We start from the raw sequence: 17,816 nt of genomic DNA, 5'->3' as shown, positions 1-17,816 counted from the left end.
GAAAAGACACTGACATGACTATGAAAACATTGATGTTAGGAAAAGCACAGGTGTTTTCATTTCTGTTCAAATGTTACCACAACTACAAACATGATTTTTTTTTTACATTTTACCCACAAATCTACGTTACCTGTACCATGCAAAATATTATGCCATAAATAGCAAAAAAAGCAAAGAAAAAACACAACCATACAGACATACAGATTACCCTGGAAAAAATATGGGAAATTCTTCACCGGTCAATACATTCTGTACTCACAGGTACAGAATAAACGCATCATCCAGGTAACCCCCTTTGCTTTTCTAATCTAATGCACTTTAATAATAGTGCTGAATTGGGATTTCTAATTATATTCCTGCAGCTTGGGACACTCAGATTGAGAAATGGAATGGAACTGCAAGCAAAAACACATTTTTGGCTGAGCTTTGTATTGGAGAAAACCTGTTGAGAAATATGTGCACTGCTGCAATGTTGGCACCACCACCCATGATCCTGCAAACATGGCGGCCTCCATGCTGGGGGATAGTTCCTGCACCCAACCTTTGCCTACTGCGGGGCTGCCTTAGACAGGCAGTGAGAGGATCAAGTCCACTGCCTGTATTATTAGTGAAAGGTCCTATGGACGGAAGTCTTGGAAGGGGAGAGCGGCGCAAGGTAACAGCGCAAGCAGCGTTTCCTAAGCCTATTCCTATATCCAGCTCATTCTGGATGGCTGGCATAGGCCGTATCATCGGCTAAGAAGTGCAACATAAAGATCATTCAAAATAAATATTAAAGTCTATTCAACAAGAAACTGCGCACAGGACATATTGGCATTTTAGACACTCTAAACACCCCCCCCCCCCCCCCCCCCAAAAAAAAAACACCTGGGTTCCCTGAAGGATGGGGAGAAGGAAGGTGAAGGAGTATAAAACATAGTGAACATTTTAATGTGCTAAAGGCGTTTTTATACCCTATGGTCCAATCCCCCAAAGGATTAAATAGAAATTCTGCTTTGTTTTATCACACGCGTAAAACAAAACAGATTTTTACGATCCACAGTTGGACTTCTGTCCAACTCTACAGGCATTTTGTCTATAACATATATACCTACAGCACACGAATAAGCAAAAATTAAAACTGGTGTTTTCTGTTTGAGGCATATCTATAATATAAAAGCCTAGCACCGTGTGTTAGTCTGTGTGTGTGAAAAAAAAAAACCAAGCTGCAGTGCCACCTGCTGGGCGGAGTTATACACTGACCTACTAAATTCTTAGCATTATCTAATATATAAAAGTAAAAGCCTAGCGGCGTGTGTTAGTGTGTGGAAAAAACTATTTTTTTAGAAAGGGCTCATCCAATTGACCTGAAATTTGGTATACTGACATTATTTGACCAAAAAATTAGAATATTCAAGTCAGTTAACTTCCATCATCCCCCCTTCCTCCCATGGGAGGGGTATTAAAGGCTAAATTTACGAGTTGAGGGCTCAAACTCATTTTCGTGAGGTAATTTTACCTCATGAACACACATGTGTAGCGGCGTGTGTTAGTGTGTGTGGAAAAAACTATTTTCTCAGAAAGGACACATTCAATTGACCTGAAATTTGATATACTGACATTATTTGACCAAAAAATTAGAATATTCAAGTCAGTTAACTTCCATCATCCCCCCTTCCTCCCATGGGAGGGGTATTAAAGGCTAAATTTACGAGTTGAGGGCTCAAACTCATTTTCGTGAGGTAATTTTACCTCATGAACACACATGTGTAGCGGCGTGTGTTAGTGTGTGTGGAAAAAACTATTTTCTCAGAAAGGACACATTCAATTGACCTGAAATTTGATATACTGACATTATTTGACCAAAAAATTAGAATATTCAAGTCAGTTAACTTCCATCATCCCCCCTTCCTCCCGTGGGAGGGGTAGTAAAGGCTAAATTACGAGTTGAGGGCTCAAACTCATTTTCGTGAGGTAATTTTACCTCATGAACACACATTAAAAAGGGCGCTTGCGTCGGGACGTAACGCTCTTCCCCTGAGGAGGCCTGGGCTAGGCCCAAATGCATGACAAGAACCTTTTTAAGACCTTAAGTAGCTTGATTTGACTAGAATGCATGAGTATCATGCACGGGTTAACTTGTATCAAACATTTGAGGACATGAGCTAAAGTGCACAAAATTCCTGTGCATTAGTACAGTTACTGCAAAAGCCTAAAAATGAAGCCTAGACACACAGACAATAAATGAACATTTTTATACATTAGCTTAAACAAGCTGTAAGTTTTGGGGGCAAGTTTGAAAAGGAAAAGACACTGACATGACTATGAAAACATTGATGTTAGGAAAAGCACAGGTGTTTTCATTTCTGTTCAAATGTTACCACAACTACAAACATGATTTTTTTTTTACATTTTACCCACAAATCTACGTTACCTGTACCATGCAAAATATTATGCCATAAATAGCAAAAAAAGCAAAGAAAAAACACAACCATACAGACATACAGATTACCCTGGAAAAAATATGGGAAATTCTTCACCGGTCAATACATTCTGTACTCACAGGTACAGAATAAACGCATCATCCAGGTAACCCCCTTTGCTTTTCTAATCTAATGCACTTTAATAATAGTGCTGAATTGGGATTTCTAATTATATTCCTGCAGCTTGGGACACTCAGATTGAGAAATGGAATGGAACTGCAAGCAAAAACACATTTTTGGCTGAGCTTTGTATTGGAGAAAACCTGTTGAGAAATATGTGCACTGCTGCAATGTTGGCACCACCACCCATGATCCTGCAAACATGGCGGCCTCCATGCTGGGGGATAGTTCCTGCACCCAACCTTTGCCTACTGCGGGGCTGCCTTAGACAGGCAGTGAGAGGATCAAGTCCACTGCCTGTATTATTAGTGAAAGGTCCTATGGACGGAAGTCTTGGAAGGGGAGAGCGGCGCAAGGTAACAGCGCAAGCAGCGTTTCCTAAGCCTATTCCTATATCCAGCTCATTCTGGATGGCTGGCATAGGCCGTATCATCGGCTAAGAAGTGCAACATAAAGATCATTCAAAATAAATATTAAAGTCTATTCAACAAGAAACTGCGCACAGGACATATTGGCATTTTAGACACTCTAAACACCCCCCCCCCCCCCCCCCCAAAAAAAAAACACCTGGGTTCCCTGAAGGATGGGGAGAAGGAAGGTGAAGGAGTATAAAACATAGTGAACATTTTAATGTGCTAAAGGCGTTTTTATACCCTATGGTCCAATCCCCCAAAGGATTAAATAGAAATTCTGCTTTGTTTTATCACACGCGTAAAACAAAACAGATTTTTACGATCCACAGTTGGACTTCTGTCCAACTCTACAGGCATTTTGTCTATAACATATATACCTACAGCACACGAATAAGCAAAAATTAAAACTGGTGTTTTCTGTTTGAGGCATATCTATAATATAAAAGCCTAGCACCGTGTGTTAGTCTGTGTGTGTGAAAAAAAAAAACCAAGCTGCAGTGCCACCTGCTGGGCGGAGTTATACACTGACCTACTAAATTCTTAGCATTATCTAATATATAAAAGTAAAAGCCTAGCGGCGTGTGTTAGTGTGTGGAAAAAACTATTTTTTTAGAAAGGGCTCATCCAATTGACCTGAAATTTGGTATACTGACATTATTTGACCAAAAAATTAGAATATTCAAGTCAGTTAACTTCCATCATCCCCCCTTCCTCCCATGGGAGGGGTATTAAAGGCTAAATTTACGAGTTGAGGGCTCAAACTCATTTTCGTGAGGTAATTTTACCTCATGAACACACATGTGTAGCGGCGTGTGTTAGTGTGTGTGGAAAAAACTATTTTCTCAGAAAGGACACATTCAATTGACCTGAAATTTGATATACTGACATTATTTGACCAAAAAATTAGAATATTCAAGTCAGTTAACTTCCATCATCCCCCCTTCCTCCCATGGGAGGGGTATTAAAGGCTAAATTTACGAGTTGAGGGCTCAAACTCATTTTCGTGAGGTAATTTTACCTCATGAACACACATGTGTAGCGGCGTGTGTTAGTGTGTGTGGAAAAAACTATTTTCTCAGAAAGGACACATTCAATTGACCTGAAATTTGATATACTGACATTATTTGACCAAAAAATTAGAATATTCAAGTCAGTTAACTTCCATCATCCCCCCTTCCTCCCGTGGGAGGGGTAGTAAAGGCTAAATTACGAGTTGAGGGCTCAAACTCATTTTCGTGAGGTAATTTTACCTCATGAACACACATTAAAAAGGGCGCTTGCGTCGGGACGTAACGCTCTTCCCCTGAGGAGGCCTGGGCTAGGCCCAAATGCATGACAAGAACCTTTTTAAGACCTTAAGTAGCTTGATTTGACTAGAATGCATGAGTATCATGCACGGGTTAACTTGTATCAAACATTTGAGGACATGAGCTAAAGTGCACAAAATTCCTGTGCATTAGTACAGTTACTGCAAAAGCCTAAAAATGAAGCCTAGACACACAGACAATAAATGAACATTTTTATACATTAGCTTAAACAAGCTGTAAGTTTTGGGGGCAAGTTTGAAAAGGAAAAGACACTGACATGACTATGAAAACATTGATGTTAGGAAAAGCACAGGTGTTTTCATTTCTGTTCAAATGTTACCACAACTACAAACATGATTTTTTTTTTACATTTTACCCACAAATCTACGTTACCTGTACCATGCAAAATATTATGCCATAAATAGCAAAAAAAGCAAAGAAAAAACACAACCATACAGACATACAGATTACCCTGGAAAAAATATGGGAAATTCTTCACCGGTCAATACATTCTGTACTCACAGGTACAGAATAAACGCATCATCCAGGTAACCCCCTTTGCTTTTCTCCTCTAATAAAATAGTAATCTATCTTAATGCCCAAAGAGGTTGACATCTAATGACTGCTTAGGCAGATATGTTTCATGTCCTCCAACTGCAGAATAGGTCAAAATTTTTATAAAATGTTTTTTTTTTTTATTTTTTCTTAAAATGAGTGTCCATATCTTGATAAAAGTTGTTAATCCCAGGAGAAGGCACAGAGAGATTGGGACGCTGGATACAGTAAATGCAGCATTAGATCTCATCCAAGTATCTTCAGGGCAGGCAGTGAGGAAGCTTCAAGAAGCAACAAGTCGCTAATACTCAAGTCCGGCTGATTTTTTCTGGTGGCATAAAGCCAGAATCACCGAGCATCCTCAGAGAGACATTACCACTGGGACGGATCACCAGGTAGGTGATGCTACCATTGTTAAGAGACATGCGAAGCCAGGCTTCAGGTGGGAGCTGTAATGCCCTGTGCAAGAACAAAAACACAGTTAGACTATATGCAACAAGTCCTGTTTCTAACCTTCTTAAACTATGCAGATCCTAAACTACCCAGGAAAATTATTTTATCAAATTATTACCAACAAATTGGGATAGAAAGAGTCCCTATAACTAGTGACATTTAACCTCTGGAAGAGAAATTAACCAATTATCCAAACCATCTACTTTTATTCCGCCCTCATCCCACAGATGCTACACCAGACTGCACTATGCATTCCTCTCTTTTATTCATTGCTGCTTCAAGCAATCCATGTACACCAGGCCTGACCAACCTGTGGCTCTCCAGGTGTTGTGAAACTACAAATCCCAGCATGCTTTGCTAGCTTTTGGCTGGCTATATACTGGAAAAGCATGCTAGCGCTTGTAGTTTAACAACACCTGAAGAGCCACAGGTTGGCCAGGCCTGATGTACACAGTCAGATCACAATCCCCTTTCATCACCATTACAGACATTTTATTTAAAAAAAAAAAAAATCAGTAAAAATCTGGATGAGTCTCTCAAACATTTACAAAATTAAGTTATTTTTATAAGGCATAATCAGCCAGATAGCTGTACCCAGGCATGGTTTGAGATTCTCTCACAAGATGTAGACAAATCTCTCTCTTTGCCAGATTTTGGAAGTTTAAATGTTGTCCATCTGCTAAATTCCTACACAACAGTCTTAGGTACTGTTAGCTTAGTTAAAATGGTTCCATTACAAAAAATAGTTTCCAACACAGTCTAAAATATCTCCTGAAGCGTATTTCCCATAAAGTTTACTCTAATTAGTCTTCCTTTGTATGAAATATTAAGAGGTTTAGATTGAACTGGTACCTTACTAAAACCTCTCACTGGCTAGGGTTGGCACTCACAATTATGCAGCATATTAGTATAGCTGTATATGTGTATTAACTATCTCGCTGGGTCAGTAGTGACACAGATAGAGTCCTAACTCTAATTAATTGCTGCAACCCTACTTCTGCAGATTCTGCTTATGTCCACTTTAGCAGTAATCAAGGTCACTCACTCTTGCTATATACAAGCAGACTAGCTGGGTAGATACTCAAAATTTGTAGTATGGTATATAACATGTTTTATGCCACTGTTCAGATGCATTATATGAGAAGACCCTTCAGTTCTTCCAGAAACTTAGATTTGCATAGGTGTCAAAAAGGTGCACAAGCATGAGCCATTTATTGGCTGATAACGTTCTGTTTTGTTTATTTTTTGCAAAGTGATTCGTGCACAGAACAAGGACTTAATTCAGCGAGTTCAGCACTGATAGCACCAGGAGTCCACACTCCATGGATGCAAAAACAGACTGGTATTTCTTCATGAAACCACATATGATGGCTTAATTTTCTATAATTGGTAAACAGGTGTGGCTAAGATTATTCTTGGCACCATAAATAGCTTGATTTTCTATATTTAATACCAGATGTGGAATTCTTGCCCCAGTATTCTCTACTTATCAGCTACGGCTCAGCTTAGTGTAGTAGTCTACTCACCACAATGGGGCTCTATTCTGCATTCTGATCACAACGATAGTCCTTATTTGGGCATTAGTTATCGTACAGTAGTAGTAGAATTGCTTTATACACTAGAAACGTTTTTATATGTTGGCAACCATAAAGGGTTCAGTTGGATCTTTCTGATTTTCTTTTTTTAGTAAGTAGTAATGAATAGTTTTTGCTTAAAATGAACCCGCATTTAGATAAACCATACCCAGTGTTTGGAAGGAACATGCCCCTTTTATTTTACTTTTTTTTTTTGGTGGGCTACAGGTAAATTTTCTTACTGATGTTGGATAAGTGGTTAGCTTAATGGACTCATCTTTAAGTTATAAATATATGGATTTGAAACATAGAATGTATGTACAAATGAATATTTTAGTATATAGCAAGGTGGGCCAGACTTCCAAGCCACTATTCCCCCAACTAGTTACCAGAAATCTCGACTGTTAATGCCCGTCAAGACCTAATCATCCTCCCCCTGTTTTCTCTTGTGGTTCCAGTCTGTCTTTTTCCTATAGTTATAATTGTGTACATGCTGTGAAATATGAGATATATGATTCTCTATTTCTGCAGCATATTTTTATTGTTTGATTTTGATTATTGTTTTACCAGTTAATCTTTAAATGACCCTTCTTTACACCATCGCGCATTCTGGTCCTTCAGAAAATGGTCATATCCAGTTAAATTTGCTTTTGTACCTTTTATTTGCCAATTGGTAACCATAAAGGCTACACAAAGAGTTTATAGAATACAGTGAGCTTCAAAAGGAAATGAGAGACGGGGATTGGCTACAGGACAGATTACAATGTGTTACCTGCATACAATGTAGCGTATAACATTGGCGTGGCAGATTATGATTTCATGACTGTCTTCTTCTTGTTTAGGATCTGCACGGTGGAAGAAATTCCTGAATGCAGCCTCGATGCGAGCCCCGTCCTCGTAATACTGCTGGAGACAGTGTCATGATCAACAACCATACAAACTACAAATTACTAATCAGCGTGGAAGGGCAGTTCTAGACAGCTCATAGGTCACAGACAGACACGACTGGTGAACACATCTCACCTCCACATCTGGCTTCCAGTGACAGACAGGGGGCTCTGGTCGGATGGGAGCTCCTTCACGAAGTAGGTCAGAGCTAGATTTTTTTACACCTGCAGAAGGTGAGCAGAGAAGCTTTCAGACAGTATGGACAACATAAATGGGAACCATATAGTTAAACTTATTACAAGAAATTGTAATCAAAAAGTTGTAGCTCTGGTGCAGAAAAGAAACAATGTTATACATGCACTATAGGGAAAGAACTGACAGGCTCTCAGTGCAACAGGCGGCAACTTCTCTCAAAAGAAGCAAAATCAGCTCGATGTGAAGTGGTCAGTTACAAACTTCATTAAACGTCTCTCTCACGCTTATACTGCTCTATGGCATATGGTGAATTTCTCCACAATAACACATCATGCTTCCTCATTCCATGCCCTCAATTTATTTCCCACTGTTAAAACCGAGTGCCGGTTGCATTCCTCACAATTTCCCACTTTACACCCAGCTGTTTACAACATCCCCATTTGCCTGTTACATGAACACACATCCTGTCTTTGGTACCAGTAATTCTCTCCAGTATGGCATACCCCTAAATCCTGATTACTGTACATTCATAATGAAAGTGCAAAATTAAAGCTCTAATTGAGAGAAGTAGCAGCAATAAAAGATTAACCAAACTATATAAACACTGCCTACAAAAAGGCATATTGTAAAAATAACAATATTTTCAAGAAATCGTCTTTCATTTCTACATAACCTCTCTATATCTTAATGACCCTTCATTTCTTTCTTCCAGTGCAGTGGTTCCCAAACTGTGTGCCACGGCCAGGGCCAGTGGTAAGCAAGGCGGGGACTACTTGGTAATTATTTTGGCTTAGGGGTGCCTTGAAAAAAATTATGGAGATCCTAAGGGTGCCTCTAACTGAGGAAGTTTGGGATCCACTGTTCTAGTGAATAAAATATAGCAGGTGTGATGCACATTACAATTCCACCTATTACTATGGTTTGGTGTACATGTGAGTACTCCCTTCACAGACATTTACTTAAGTAATCTGCAAAAGGTGACAGATAGGAGTGTAGGCAGAATCTGTTCCAAGCTTACTTGTACCATGCCCTCACCTGGTAGATATCTGCTGATAATTTCTGTCGTCTCTCTAGCCCTGGTCATGGACGAATGAACAATTTGACTGTATTTCAATCCTAGACTTGCAAGGCGTTGCCCGGTTAGCTCTGCTTGCTCACGACCTTCAGAACAGAAGAGGACAAAATCACTTTGCTTCAGCAACCCACTCTAGTGGTCCTTACTATCCCGCTCCTTCTGCCCCACCAAGAAATATATTCAAGGCTGGATTGTGCAGAATGTTCTCTAAGCCAATTTTATATCCAACACCATATCCGATTAATCATCATCATAGCACTAAATGGTCCCAATCTATACCCACCCACATGAATAAAATAAATTAATAATTCATCCCTATTTTCAGTCCATGGTTAAAAGTTTAGTCTTTACATGATCATTTATCAATATACAAAAAAATAAATAAATAAATCAACCACAATAAACACATTCACTAATTAATTTCTCAATATACTGCCCTGCTCCAAAAAAGTAAAAGTATAAAAATGCCATCAATATTTAAATAGAAACTAAACTATGGATGAATTATTTGCATAAATTATTGTCCCCTTTGCCCAAGCCTATGTGCCCATTTCATTACTCCAGGTTTAATTCTTACACGTATCCAAGTCCATGTCCATAATATCATGGTATAATGATTTGTATATGTTTCCTCTGTCACTTTATATAAATTGGTTTATCAGTTTGAGCACTTGTGAGATACATACCAAGGTTGGTGAGAATCCTATCTGTATCAGTCTTTCCATCCAATTTGTATTGTGAATGTCGGATAAGAAAGATGTGTCGAGTGGCTTTAGCCTTGTGCTTATTTAAATGCAAGTTCAACTCCTCTTCTCCAGTCTCACCATTGACCTTGCTCAAGTTTACCAAAGATATTGGCTCTCGACTAAAAAAAAAAAAAAAAGTATCAAATAAACAAAATAGTACACTATATTAATATGCACATTCAACAGCTCCCAAATCTCTCCACTTCTGTACCAATCTAAAGAGAGTGTTTAAACACTTTATGTACATGCCAGTGTAGTACAGAAACATGACTTTCATGGCCCCTTAAGATGTTAGAAAATAAAAACAGAGGAAAAAAAATCAGTCCTTGTAACACCAAACATTTTATGAACAGTCCTCATGCTTGCTACGTTTGGCAGGCAATTTGGTTGGACATGATCATAGTGAACAACCATTGCACGGCCTGTGGTCTTCTCCTAAATTATAAGATTATCTAACCAGGCTTGATTAAGCAGGACAAAAAGATAAATAGGTTAATATCCACTCATCAGCAGGCTGGATCTCTAAAATGCTTCACTCCACGTGTAGAGACAGAGTGCAAACTGCAAATAATCAGATTGCAGCCTGTATGCCTATACAGTCTTTGATGTCATCTTGCCATTAACATCATCACCATTTATTTATATAGCGCCACTAATTCTGTAGCGCTGTACAAAGAACTCACTCACATCAGTCCCTGCCCCATTGGGGCTTACAGTCTAAATTCCCTAACACACACACACACACACACACACACACACAGACTAGGGTCAATTTGTCAGCAGCCAATTAACCTACTAGTATGTTTTTGGAGTGTGGGAGGAAAACCACACAAACACGGGGAGAACATACAAACTCCACACAGATAAGGCCATGGTTGGGAATTGAACTCATGACCCCAGTGCTGTAAGGCAGAAGTGCTAACCACTTAGCCACCGTGCTGCCCTTATTTATATTTTCTCTTTCATACTATCTGGGGGACACTGCTTCCATTGGTTGTATGTTGGGAGCATGGAGTTGGCACTTAACTAGTTAACTTGTTTAAAGTAACATGCTGACAGTCCCCTCCCCTCTGCAACTCCCTGTAGCTCCTCAGTTTAGTTTAAGTGCCCAAGGAGTTGGGCTTACTTATTTTTGCTGCAGACAAAATGCATTTCTTTTATTAATTTACCTTTTACAGTGTTGCTGAGAAGAAAAGTTCAATGCCTTGACAGTGTGCATTCAGCAGCACACCCAGAAATAGTTACTGATATACAGCTGTCACTGGACTAGCCGGCTTAGCAAGCACCTGTCACACGGTACATTCCCGATATACCGATGCTGCAATCAAAAGGCAGAGAGTGACAGTATTCCGGGTAGTGTGGTCCCCATCTTTAATGGAAGGTAACAAGTCCGCTCCCCAGCAAAGGCGGGGGAAATCGAGGTACAAAGAAAAATTTAAGCAACACAGCTGCTTAAAGGAGCCCAGAGGGTTGCAGACTTAGAATTACAGAAGTACCGCACATCATTGATATAACAGGAGCCTCAAATATGAGTTGTCAAATGGGAAGGAGTGAGCTATAGAAAAAAAAAAAGAAAAAGAAGGAGGAGCTCCCCCTCTTCAGACACCTACATGGCATCTCCCTAGGGCGCGAAGACTGCCCAGGAGACAACTACTGACGGACTCCTCTCCCGCATAGCTGTACTAGTCTTGTGGAAGGCTAAGTACCAGATTCCCTAACATATTTCATATTTATATACCGAGTGTGTGATAACATAAGTAGCATATTATATAGAATTCTACTCACAAAAAATAACTCACTGAGATATCAAAATAATTACATTTATATAAATACTAACACATAAGAGTTATTGTGAGATAGTATTTTTGACTACCAGTCATAGTGTAATTAGTATTCTTGTGACACAATCTTGTATCTTGTGTGACTGTACCTGCATTCTTTGGCACGATTCCCATTCAGAAAATAACCGATAAGGGAAAGACACCGTGAGCTAAAAACGTTAACTTTAAGTTAAGTTACTTAGCGGACAACAGGACCTAGGGGAGCTTAGTATAGACTGCGATGTTGGGCCCAGGCTGCGCAGACCCGAACAGGCGCACCACCACTAGTGGAGGAACCGGTGTGGGCAGTTTCACTACCGCAGTCAGTTGTGATACTGTTCCAGCTGCTTGCAAGCCCGGCGGAGATTCTAGCTGTAGCTTCGCTTCACCTCACTAGCAGTTTATCCTCCCACTGCAGTCCAGTTACAAGTGAACATTGAGATCGCAGACTTGGGACCAAATGGTCCTACATCTTCCCTCGCTCTCCCAGGCCCTCCATTGGGAGAACCTGCTTGGTCCGCATCTGTACTCAGAGACCTAGACCCGTTCTTGGACTCACCAAGACCTAAGCTGTCTAAGAACAAGAGGCATAGGTCCATTAACCCTCTCCTTTCGCTCTCTAACTCTAAAGGATCGTCAAAAGAGGAAGGTGAACTCATTGAGGATTAAGATTCCACGCAAGTAACTGACCTGGACGACTCTCCCCGACATCAGGGTATTGACAACCTGATAGTAGCAGTGCATCAAGCCCTGGATCTTTTGAACTTGGAGGAGCCCAGAGGGACGGACCAGGGTCTCTTTAGAAAAATGAGACGTACTATCTACTTCCCGCCTTCAAAAGAAGTAAAGAAAATTGCTGAATCGGCCTGGGAACAGCCGGGCCGCAGGTTCATTATCCCACAGTAGTTTATTGCTCTGTATCCATTACAGGTGGAGGACCTGGACCATTGGGAACAAGTACCCAGAGTAGATACTCATGTGGCGCGACTGCACTCCCAGTGCTAGGGATAGCCGTCCTTCGGGATGCCACCGACCGCAAAGTAGAGGAATTTTTTAAATCTATCTACATAGCAGTGGGCACCTCTCTTAGATCCATGCTGTAATCAGCATGGGTTGCTAGAGTCATGAAAACATGGGCTGACCAGCTGGTGGCAGGACTCAGATCTGTCTTCCTTGCCCTGCACCGTCTCATACAGCGTTATGTATGAGGCTGCCCAAAACGAAGCCTCTATTTCATCCTCAGTAACTGCTTCGGCAGCAGCGGCCAGGAGGACTCTATGGCTGAGGTCCTGGGACGCAAATACAGAATCAAAGTAAACCCTAGAGTCACTGTATTACTCGGGCGCAGTGTTATTTGGCCCTGAATTGTACAATATTATTTGTCAGACTACTGGAGGCAAGAATACCTTCCTTCCAGTATAATGTACCAAAGCCAAAGACACAGAGATTCAGTTCCTTTCACCAGCCCTTTCGGGGGACGTCGCTCCGCCAGAGGACAGGTGACCAGAGGCAGACTATTTGGGACCAGGGGACACTCCCACAGAGGTAGGACCTCCTATTCTGCGCCCCACGCCCAAACTTCCAGAAAAGCCGGCAGCCTGACTGTCATCCATCCCACCTCCTGACTGTGGGAGTGGGCGTACGCCTATGACTGTTCAAGGATCAGTAGGCAGCATCCTCTCAGGATTTTTGGAATCATGAGGGTCTACATGCTCAATCCCTAAGGTAAGGCCCCTCGCCGTTTTTTTGCTACCTCCCTGCCCTGTGACCCGGAAAGAAGGCAGGTGATGATTCCCTGTGTCGCTTCTCTTCTTTCCACCAGGGTCATCTGCCAGGTTCCAGGGAGTCAGAGAGCCCAGAGGTTCTACTCCAGTTTTGGCTAACCTGTGACACTCCAGGTGTGGTGAAACTACAAGTCCCAGCATACCCTTACAGCAATAAGCTGCTATATATTGGAAAAGCATGCTGTGACTTGTAGTTTCACAACACCTGGAGTGTTACATGTTAGCCAAAACTGTTCTAATCCAACATCTTTCTGGTTCCCAAACCAGACAGCTCATACTGACCCATTCTAAACCTAAAAGATTCTAAATCTACACCTACGGGTGGATAGATTTCACATGGAATGCCCGAGATCGGTTATCAATGGTCTGGAAGCAATTAACAGCAGAACCTGCCCACTATCAATTCAGCCCGCTCTCCTTTTGCCTCTCCACGGCGCCAAGCGGGTTTACAAAAATAATGGTGGTCATGGCTGTCTATCTTCATTCCATGGGAGTGAGAATAGTGCCCTACCTGGACGAACTTCTCTTCAAGGCCACATCAGATCAGCTGCTGCTTTAGCACCTGACCCTCACCATCAGGACGCTGGAACTCCATGGCTGGATTATGTCAGCATAAATCCTAGTTAATTCCCTGCTACAGGATGATTTTCTTGGGGCTCATCATGGGCGCAAAGAAACAGAAAGTATTCCTCCCAGAAGACAAGGCATGATTCTTGCAGGACACAGCAGCACAGGTTCTGGCAACGCAGACCGTCCATACTCTTTTGTCTGCAGCTCCTAGGGCAAATGGTGAAAAAGGTCAACCTTGGAAAAGTGTTCGGGCTCCCACCTGCGATTGGACTCTTATCCAATCCAGTTACCACACAAGGTGTGGGTATCTCTCCAGTGGTGGATGGTCCAGAGCCACCTGGCAGTCGGCATCTCCTTCGCCCCCTGGTCCTGAATCATAGAAACCAAGGACGCCAGCCTCCGGGGGTGGGGTGCGGTGGTCCTTCATCTCTGCCTTCAGGGCCTTTGTTTGGATCAGATCTCCTTCCTGATCAACATCTTGGAATTGAAGGCCATGATGATGGCCCTCCAAGGGGCCCAGACCTTCCTTCAGGGTTTCCCCAGTCCATCTTCAATCCAACAATGCCTGTCTGCCACTTCCCATTCCGATGCTTTCCCGTGCCCTCCGACGGGTGAAGCAGGGAGGGCTTATATTAATTCTTGTGGCTCCCGCTTTGCCACGTCGTCTGGTATGCAGACATACTGTTCTTGGCAATGCCCAACTTGTTTTATCATCATCATCACCATTTATTTATATAGTGCCACTGATTCCGCAGCGCTGTACAGAGAACTCATTCACATCAGTCCCTGCCCCATTGGAGTGTACAGTCTAAATTCTCTAACAGACAGACAGACAGACAGAGACTAGGGTCAATTTTTTTTTTTGTTTTGATAGCAGCCAATTAACCTACTAGTATGTTTTTGGAGTGTGAACATGTCTTTTTCAATGTGTGTAAACTTTTGAAAACTTCTTCCATTCATTTCTCATTTTGTAAGTGTTTCCTGTGATTTTAAGGGCCCCAGCATCTCAAAAGTTTCAGTCATTTTTTTTTATTATTTTGTTAAAAGCATTATTTTTATATTAATAATAATTCTCTATTTAAAAAGCACATTTCTCCCACTTTAGATTTGTTGCAGAGTGAAGCAGAATTCTTGGGCAAGCCCAGCTGCTATTCTATGGAATCAATAACATCATATTACAATTGGGGGTAGATTTACTAAAACTTCTAAAAAAAATTAAAGATATATGTGTTGCCCATAGCAACCAATCACATTCTAGCTATCATCTTCTAGAGTGTAGTAGATAAAAGATAGATTAAATCGAATTGATTGCTATGGACAACGCCACTTTTTCTTTTTATAAGCTTTAGTAAGTCTGCTCATAGGCGCTCTAACCACACAAATGTATCATTTATATCTCATAAAGTTGTGCAGGGCACACTCTACCCTCTGTCTCACATCTAAGCCTCCTTTATCAATCATGCATGTACTTGTTCTGTTTTTCTGTATTTTATATGATTGTCATTCTGTCTGGAGCTACGGAGTTTTGTGGCGCTTTTCAAATAAATTATTATGGCATAGTTCTATTAAAGGAAATTTCCATATTATTATTATTTATATAGCATCAATCACATTATGCAGCGCTGTACGGAGAATATGTAATCATTCACGTCAGTCCCTGCCCTATTGGAGCTTACATTCTAATTCCCTACCACACACACATTACACACTAGAGTCCATTTTGTTAGAAGCCAATTAACCTACAAGTATGGTTCTAGACTGTGGGGAGGAAACTGGTGCACCTGGATGAAACCCAGGAGAACATGCAAACTCCACAGAGATTGGGCCCTGGTTGGCATCAAAACTCTATTGGGTCAATCTGGTTGATTTTTGCTTTTTAGTTCGATTGTTTCTAAATGGGCTTGTGATCTTTCCAATGCCTTAAGAGTGGGTTATTATCTACCACTTGGTGACATTCTTCAAATTGAAATCTGTAACTATCAAACTCATGACCATGTTATGAGTTTGATAGTCAAATACTAAATCAATTTCATATACTGGGAATAACAACTGATTCATTCATATGTGAGAGTTCGAACTGTAGTAATGCTGTGAAAGAGTTGTAAATTGTTCCATCATCACTGAAAGAATGGAAGACCACACAGTCTATGGTTTTGGAATAATTTAGGAGCATTCAATTATGATTATCAGATGAAAAATACATAGTACTAGGCAATAATTACGCCTATGTCTGATTCAACCTGGTTCAGTTGTTAATCACCTAGATGTACAATATATATGTCCTGAAGGAATGCAGTTAGCTTACTTCTTAAACATAAGGAAGCAATATGGGAAAAATCAGATTTAATTCCTGCCCCAAGTCTGAAATTAAAGCATCCAGTCCCCTCCAGTCTGACAATAGTAGCTATAATGTGGAACCAGTGATTTCAAATCGTCAGCACAAAGCGAACAGCAATATCTGCGCCGGTGCCCAAACATTGCTGCACATGCATCAGACGCATACATCCTGCTTGCAATATTAAGAGCGACCCACTACAACAGCGCATGCGCACTAGCAGCCTCACCGATCCCAGTTGCGGTCCCATCGCCCGGTAGTTACCGGCGGCGTCAGGATATCAGAACCTGAATCTCCTCCACTTTTCCCAACTGCTACAGCAGCGAGAAGGGCGGCGGTGGCGGCAGACCCTCCGACCAGTAGAGCTCTGCGTAGGTACATCATAAGGGTAGGCATAGACCAGGAAAATGATACCAAACACACAACAGAAGAACGCCGTGTTCTTAGAACTCCGCCTACAGCTGCCGACTGCTCCTGTGAGCCGACAGGCATTGTGGGAAGTGTAGTTCTGGTCAAATCGCAGTCTGATGCTTGGTTTGTCTGCAAAGGGTTAATAGTTTTAATCAGATTGGAAAAGAAAATAATTAAAATATATTTCAGCGCCATGTCTTGCATTCTGCTATGCTTAACACATATCTAATGTAAGAATCCCGAAAACACCAGAAAAACTCCCACAGATCTTTCAGCTCTTAATGCTATCGATTGATCAGTTAAGAGAATTGAAGGTCAATGCATCAATAAGATGCGATGCCACTAAATATGCATTGCTGCACATAGCAGTGAAGTATATTTATGCACCGCTTGAATGCATCATGCCAGAGCTACTCTGAGAGCCCTGGTGAAGTGACCCCTCTCCAGCGATCCAATTTCTCTTCTTACAGGCAGCCTAGTGCTGCCACAGAAAGTGCTGTGCGCATACTGTAACAGATTCTGCGAAGCCGGAGAGGCTTCAGCAGAATCCCATAGGAAATGACAGGTAATGCCATCCTGAGATAGCGTCAACTGTCTGCGCAATGCAAAGCTTGATGCATTGCAGAACATCGCAGTCCCCATAGTAGTCTATGGGAACTGTGATGCTGCACAATATTTGACTAAACGGAGGAGATTTCTGTGATGTTGATGTATGGCAAACATATTTAAAAGATGCGGAAACAGTAAGTAACAAATAATTTTGATGTATAGGGGTCTATTTATGAAGCGATGAAGAGCCTAAAATCTGTAAGAAGTGCTGGAAAAAGGCTCTTTCACCGTTTAGGAGTCTGTGCATCAATATAATGTGGTGGCACTGAATATGCATTGCTGCAAATTGCACTTTAATGCATAGACCCCTTAGTTTCATTTAACAAAGGCTTAACACTTTCATCCTTAAGCGTTTTTCAGCTATTTAGCACCATATTCATAGACCTTTGCTTTTCACCGTTAGCACTAAAAACTTAACATCTCAGGATGGAATACTTACCTTTTCTAATGGAGTGTAGTCCCATTGGAGAGGATCCTCTTTGGAGGCTGCATGCTTCTT

General features: G+C 41.3%; 1 protein-coding gene across 2 annotated transcripts; it reads right to left on the bottom strand.

Annotated features, from left to right (window-relative positions):
* Nucleotides 1-4,497: 4,497 nt before the first annotated feature.
* On the bottom strand, nucleotides 4,498-17,174 carry LOC142161340 (serine/threonine-protein phosphatase PGAM5, mitochondrial-like). 2 transcript variants are annotated; one of them, XM_075216873.1, is made up of 6 exons: nucleotides 16,527-17,174; nucleotides 9,729-9,907; nucleotides 9,003-9,128; nucleotides 7,908-7,996; nucleotides 7,657-7,790; nucleotides 4,498-5,316 (listed from the first exon to the last, which is right to left on the bottom strand). In XM_075216873.1, the coding sequence occupies exons 1-6, from the start codon at nucleotides 16,910-16,912 to the stop codon at nucleotides 5,166-5,168; spliced, it is 1,065 nt and encodes a 354-aa protein (XP_075072974.1). In that variant the 5' UTR covers nucleotides 16,913-17,174; the 3' UTR covers nucleotides 4,498-5,165. The 2 variants fall into 2 exon arrangements, with proteins under 2 accessions (XP_075072974.1, XP_075072983.1); XM_075216882.1 differs by having other exon boundaries at nucleotides 7,657-7,787; nucleotides 16,527-17,171.
* Nucleotides 17,175-17,816: the final 642 nt, after the last annotated feature.

The sequence above is a fragment of the Mixophyes fleayi genome, chromosome 1 (genome assembly GCF_038048845.1).
Source record: "Mixophyes fleayi isolate aMixFle1 chromosome 1, aMixFle1.hap1, whole genome shotgun sequence".
Classification (NCBI taxonomy): domain Eukaryota; kingdom Metazoa; phylum Chordata; class Amphibia; order Anura; family Limnodynastidae; genus Mixophyes; species Mixophyes fleayi.
The sequence above is the reverse complement of the archived record's forward strand: the minus strand, read 5'-3'. Positions and strand labels throughout refer to the sequence as shown.

Excerpts from the sequence above, each read along its gene's own strand:
- LOC142161340 (XM_075216873.1), bottom strand. The coding sequence starts at position 16,912 with ATGCAAGACATGGCGCTGAAATATATTTTAATTATTTTCTTTTCCAAT. Across the intron at positions 9,908-16,526 it reads TGGGACCGCAACTGGGATCG|TCGAGAGCCAATATCTTTGG; the intron begins GTGAGGCTGCTA and ends TTTTTTTTTTAG. Across the intron at positions 7,997-9,002 it reads TATCAGCAGATATCTACCAG|GTGTAAAAAAATCTAGCTCT; the intron begins GTGAGGGCATGG and ends CACCTTCTGCAG.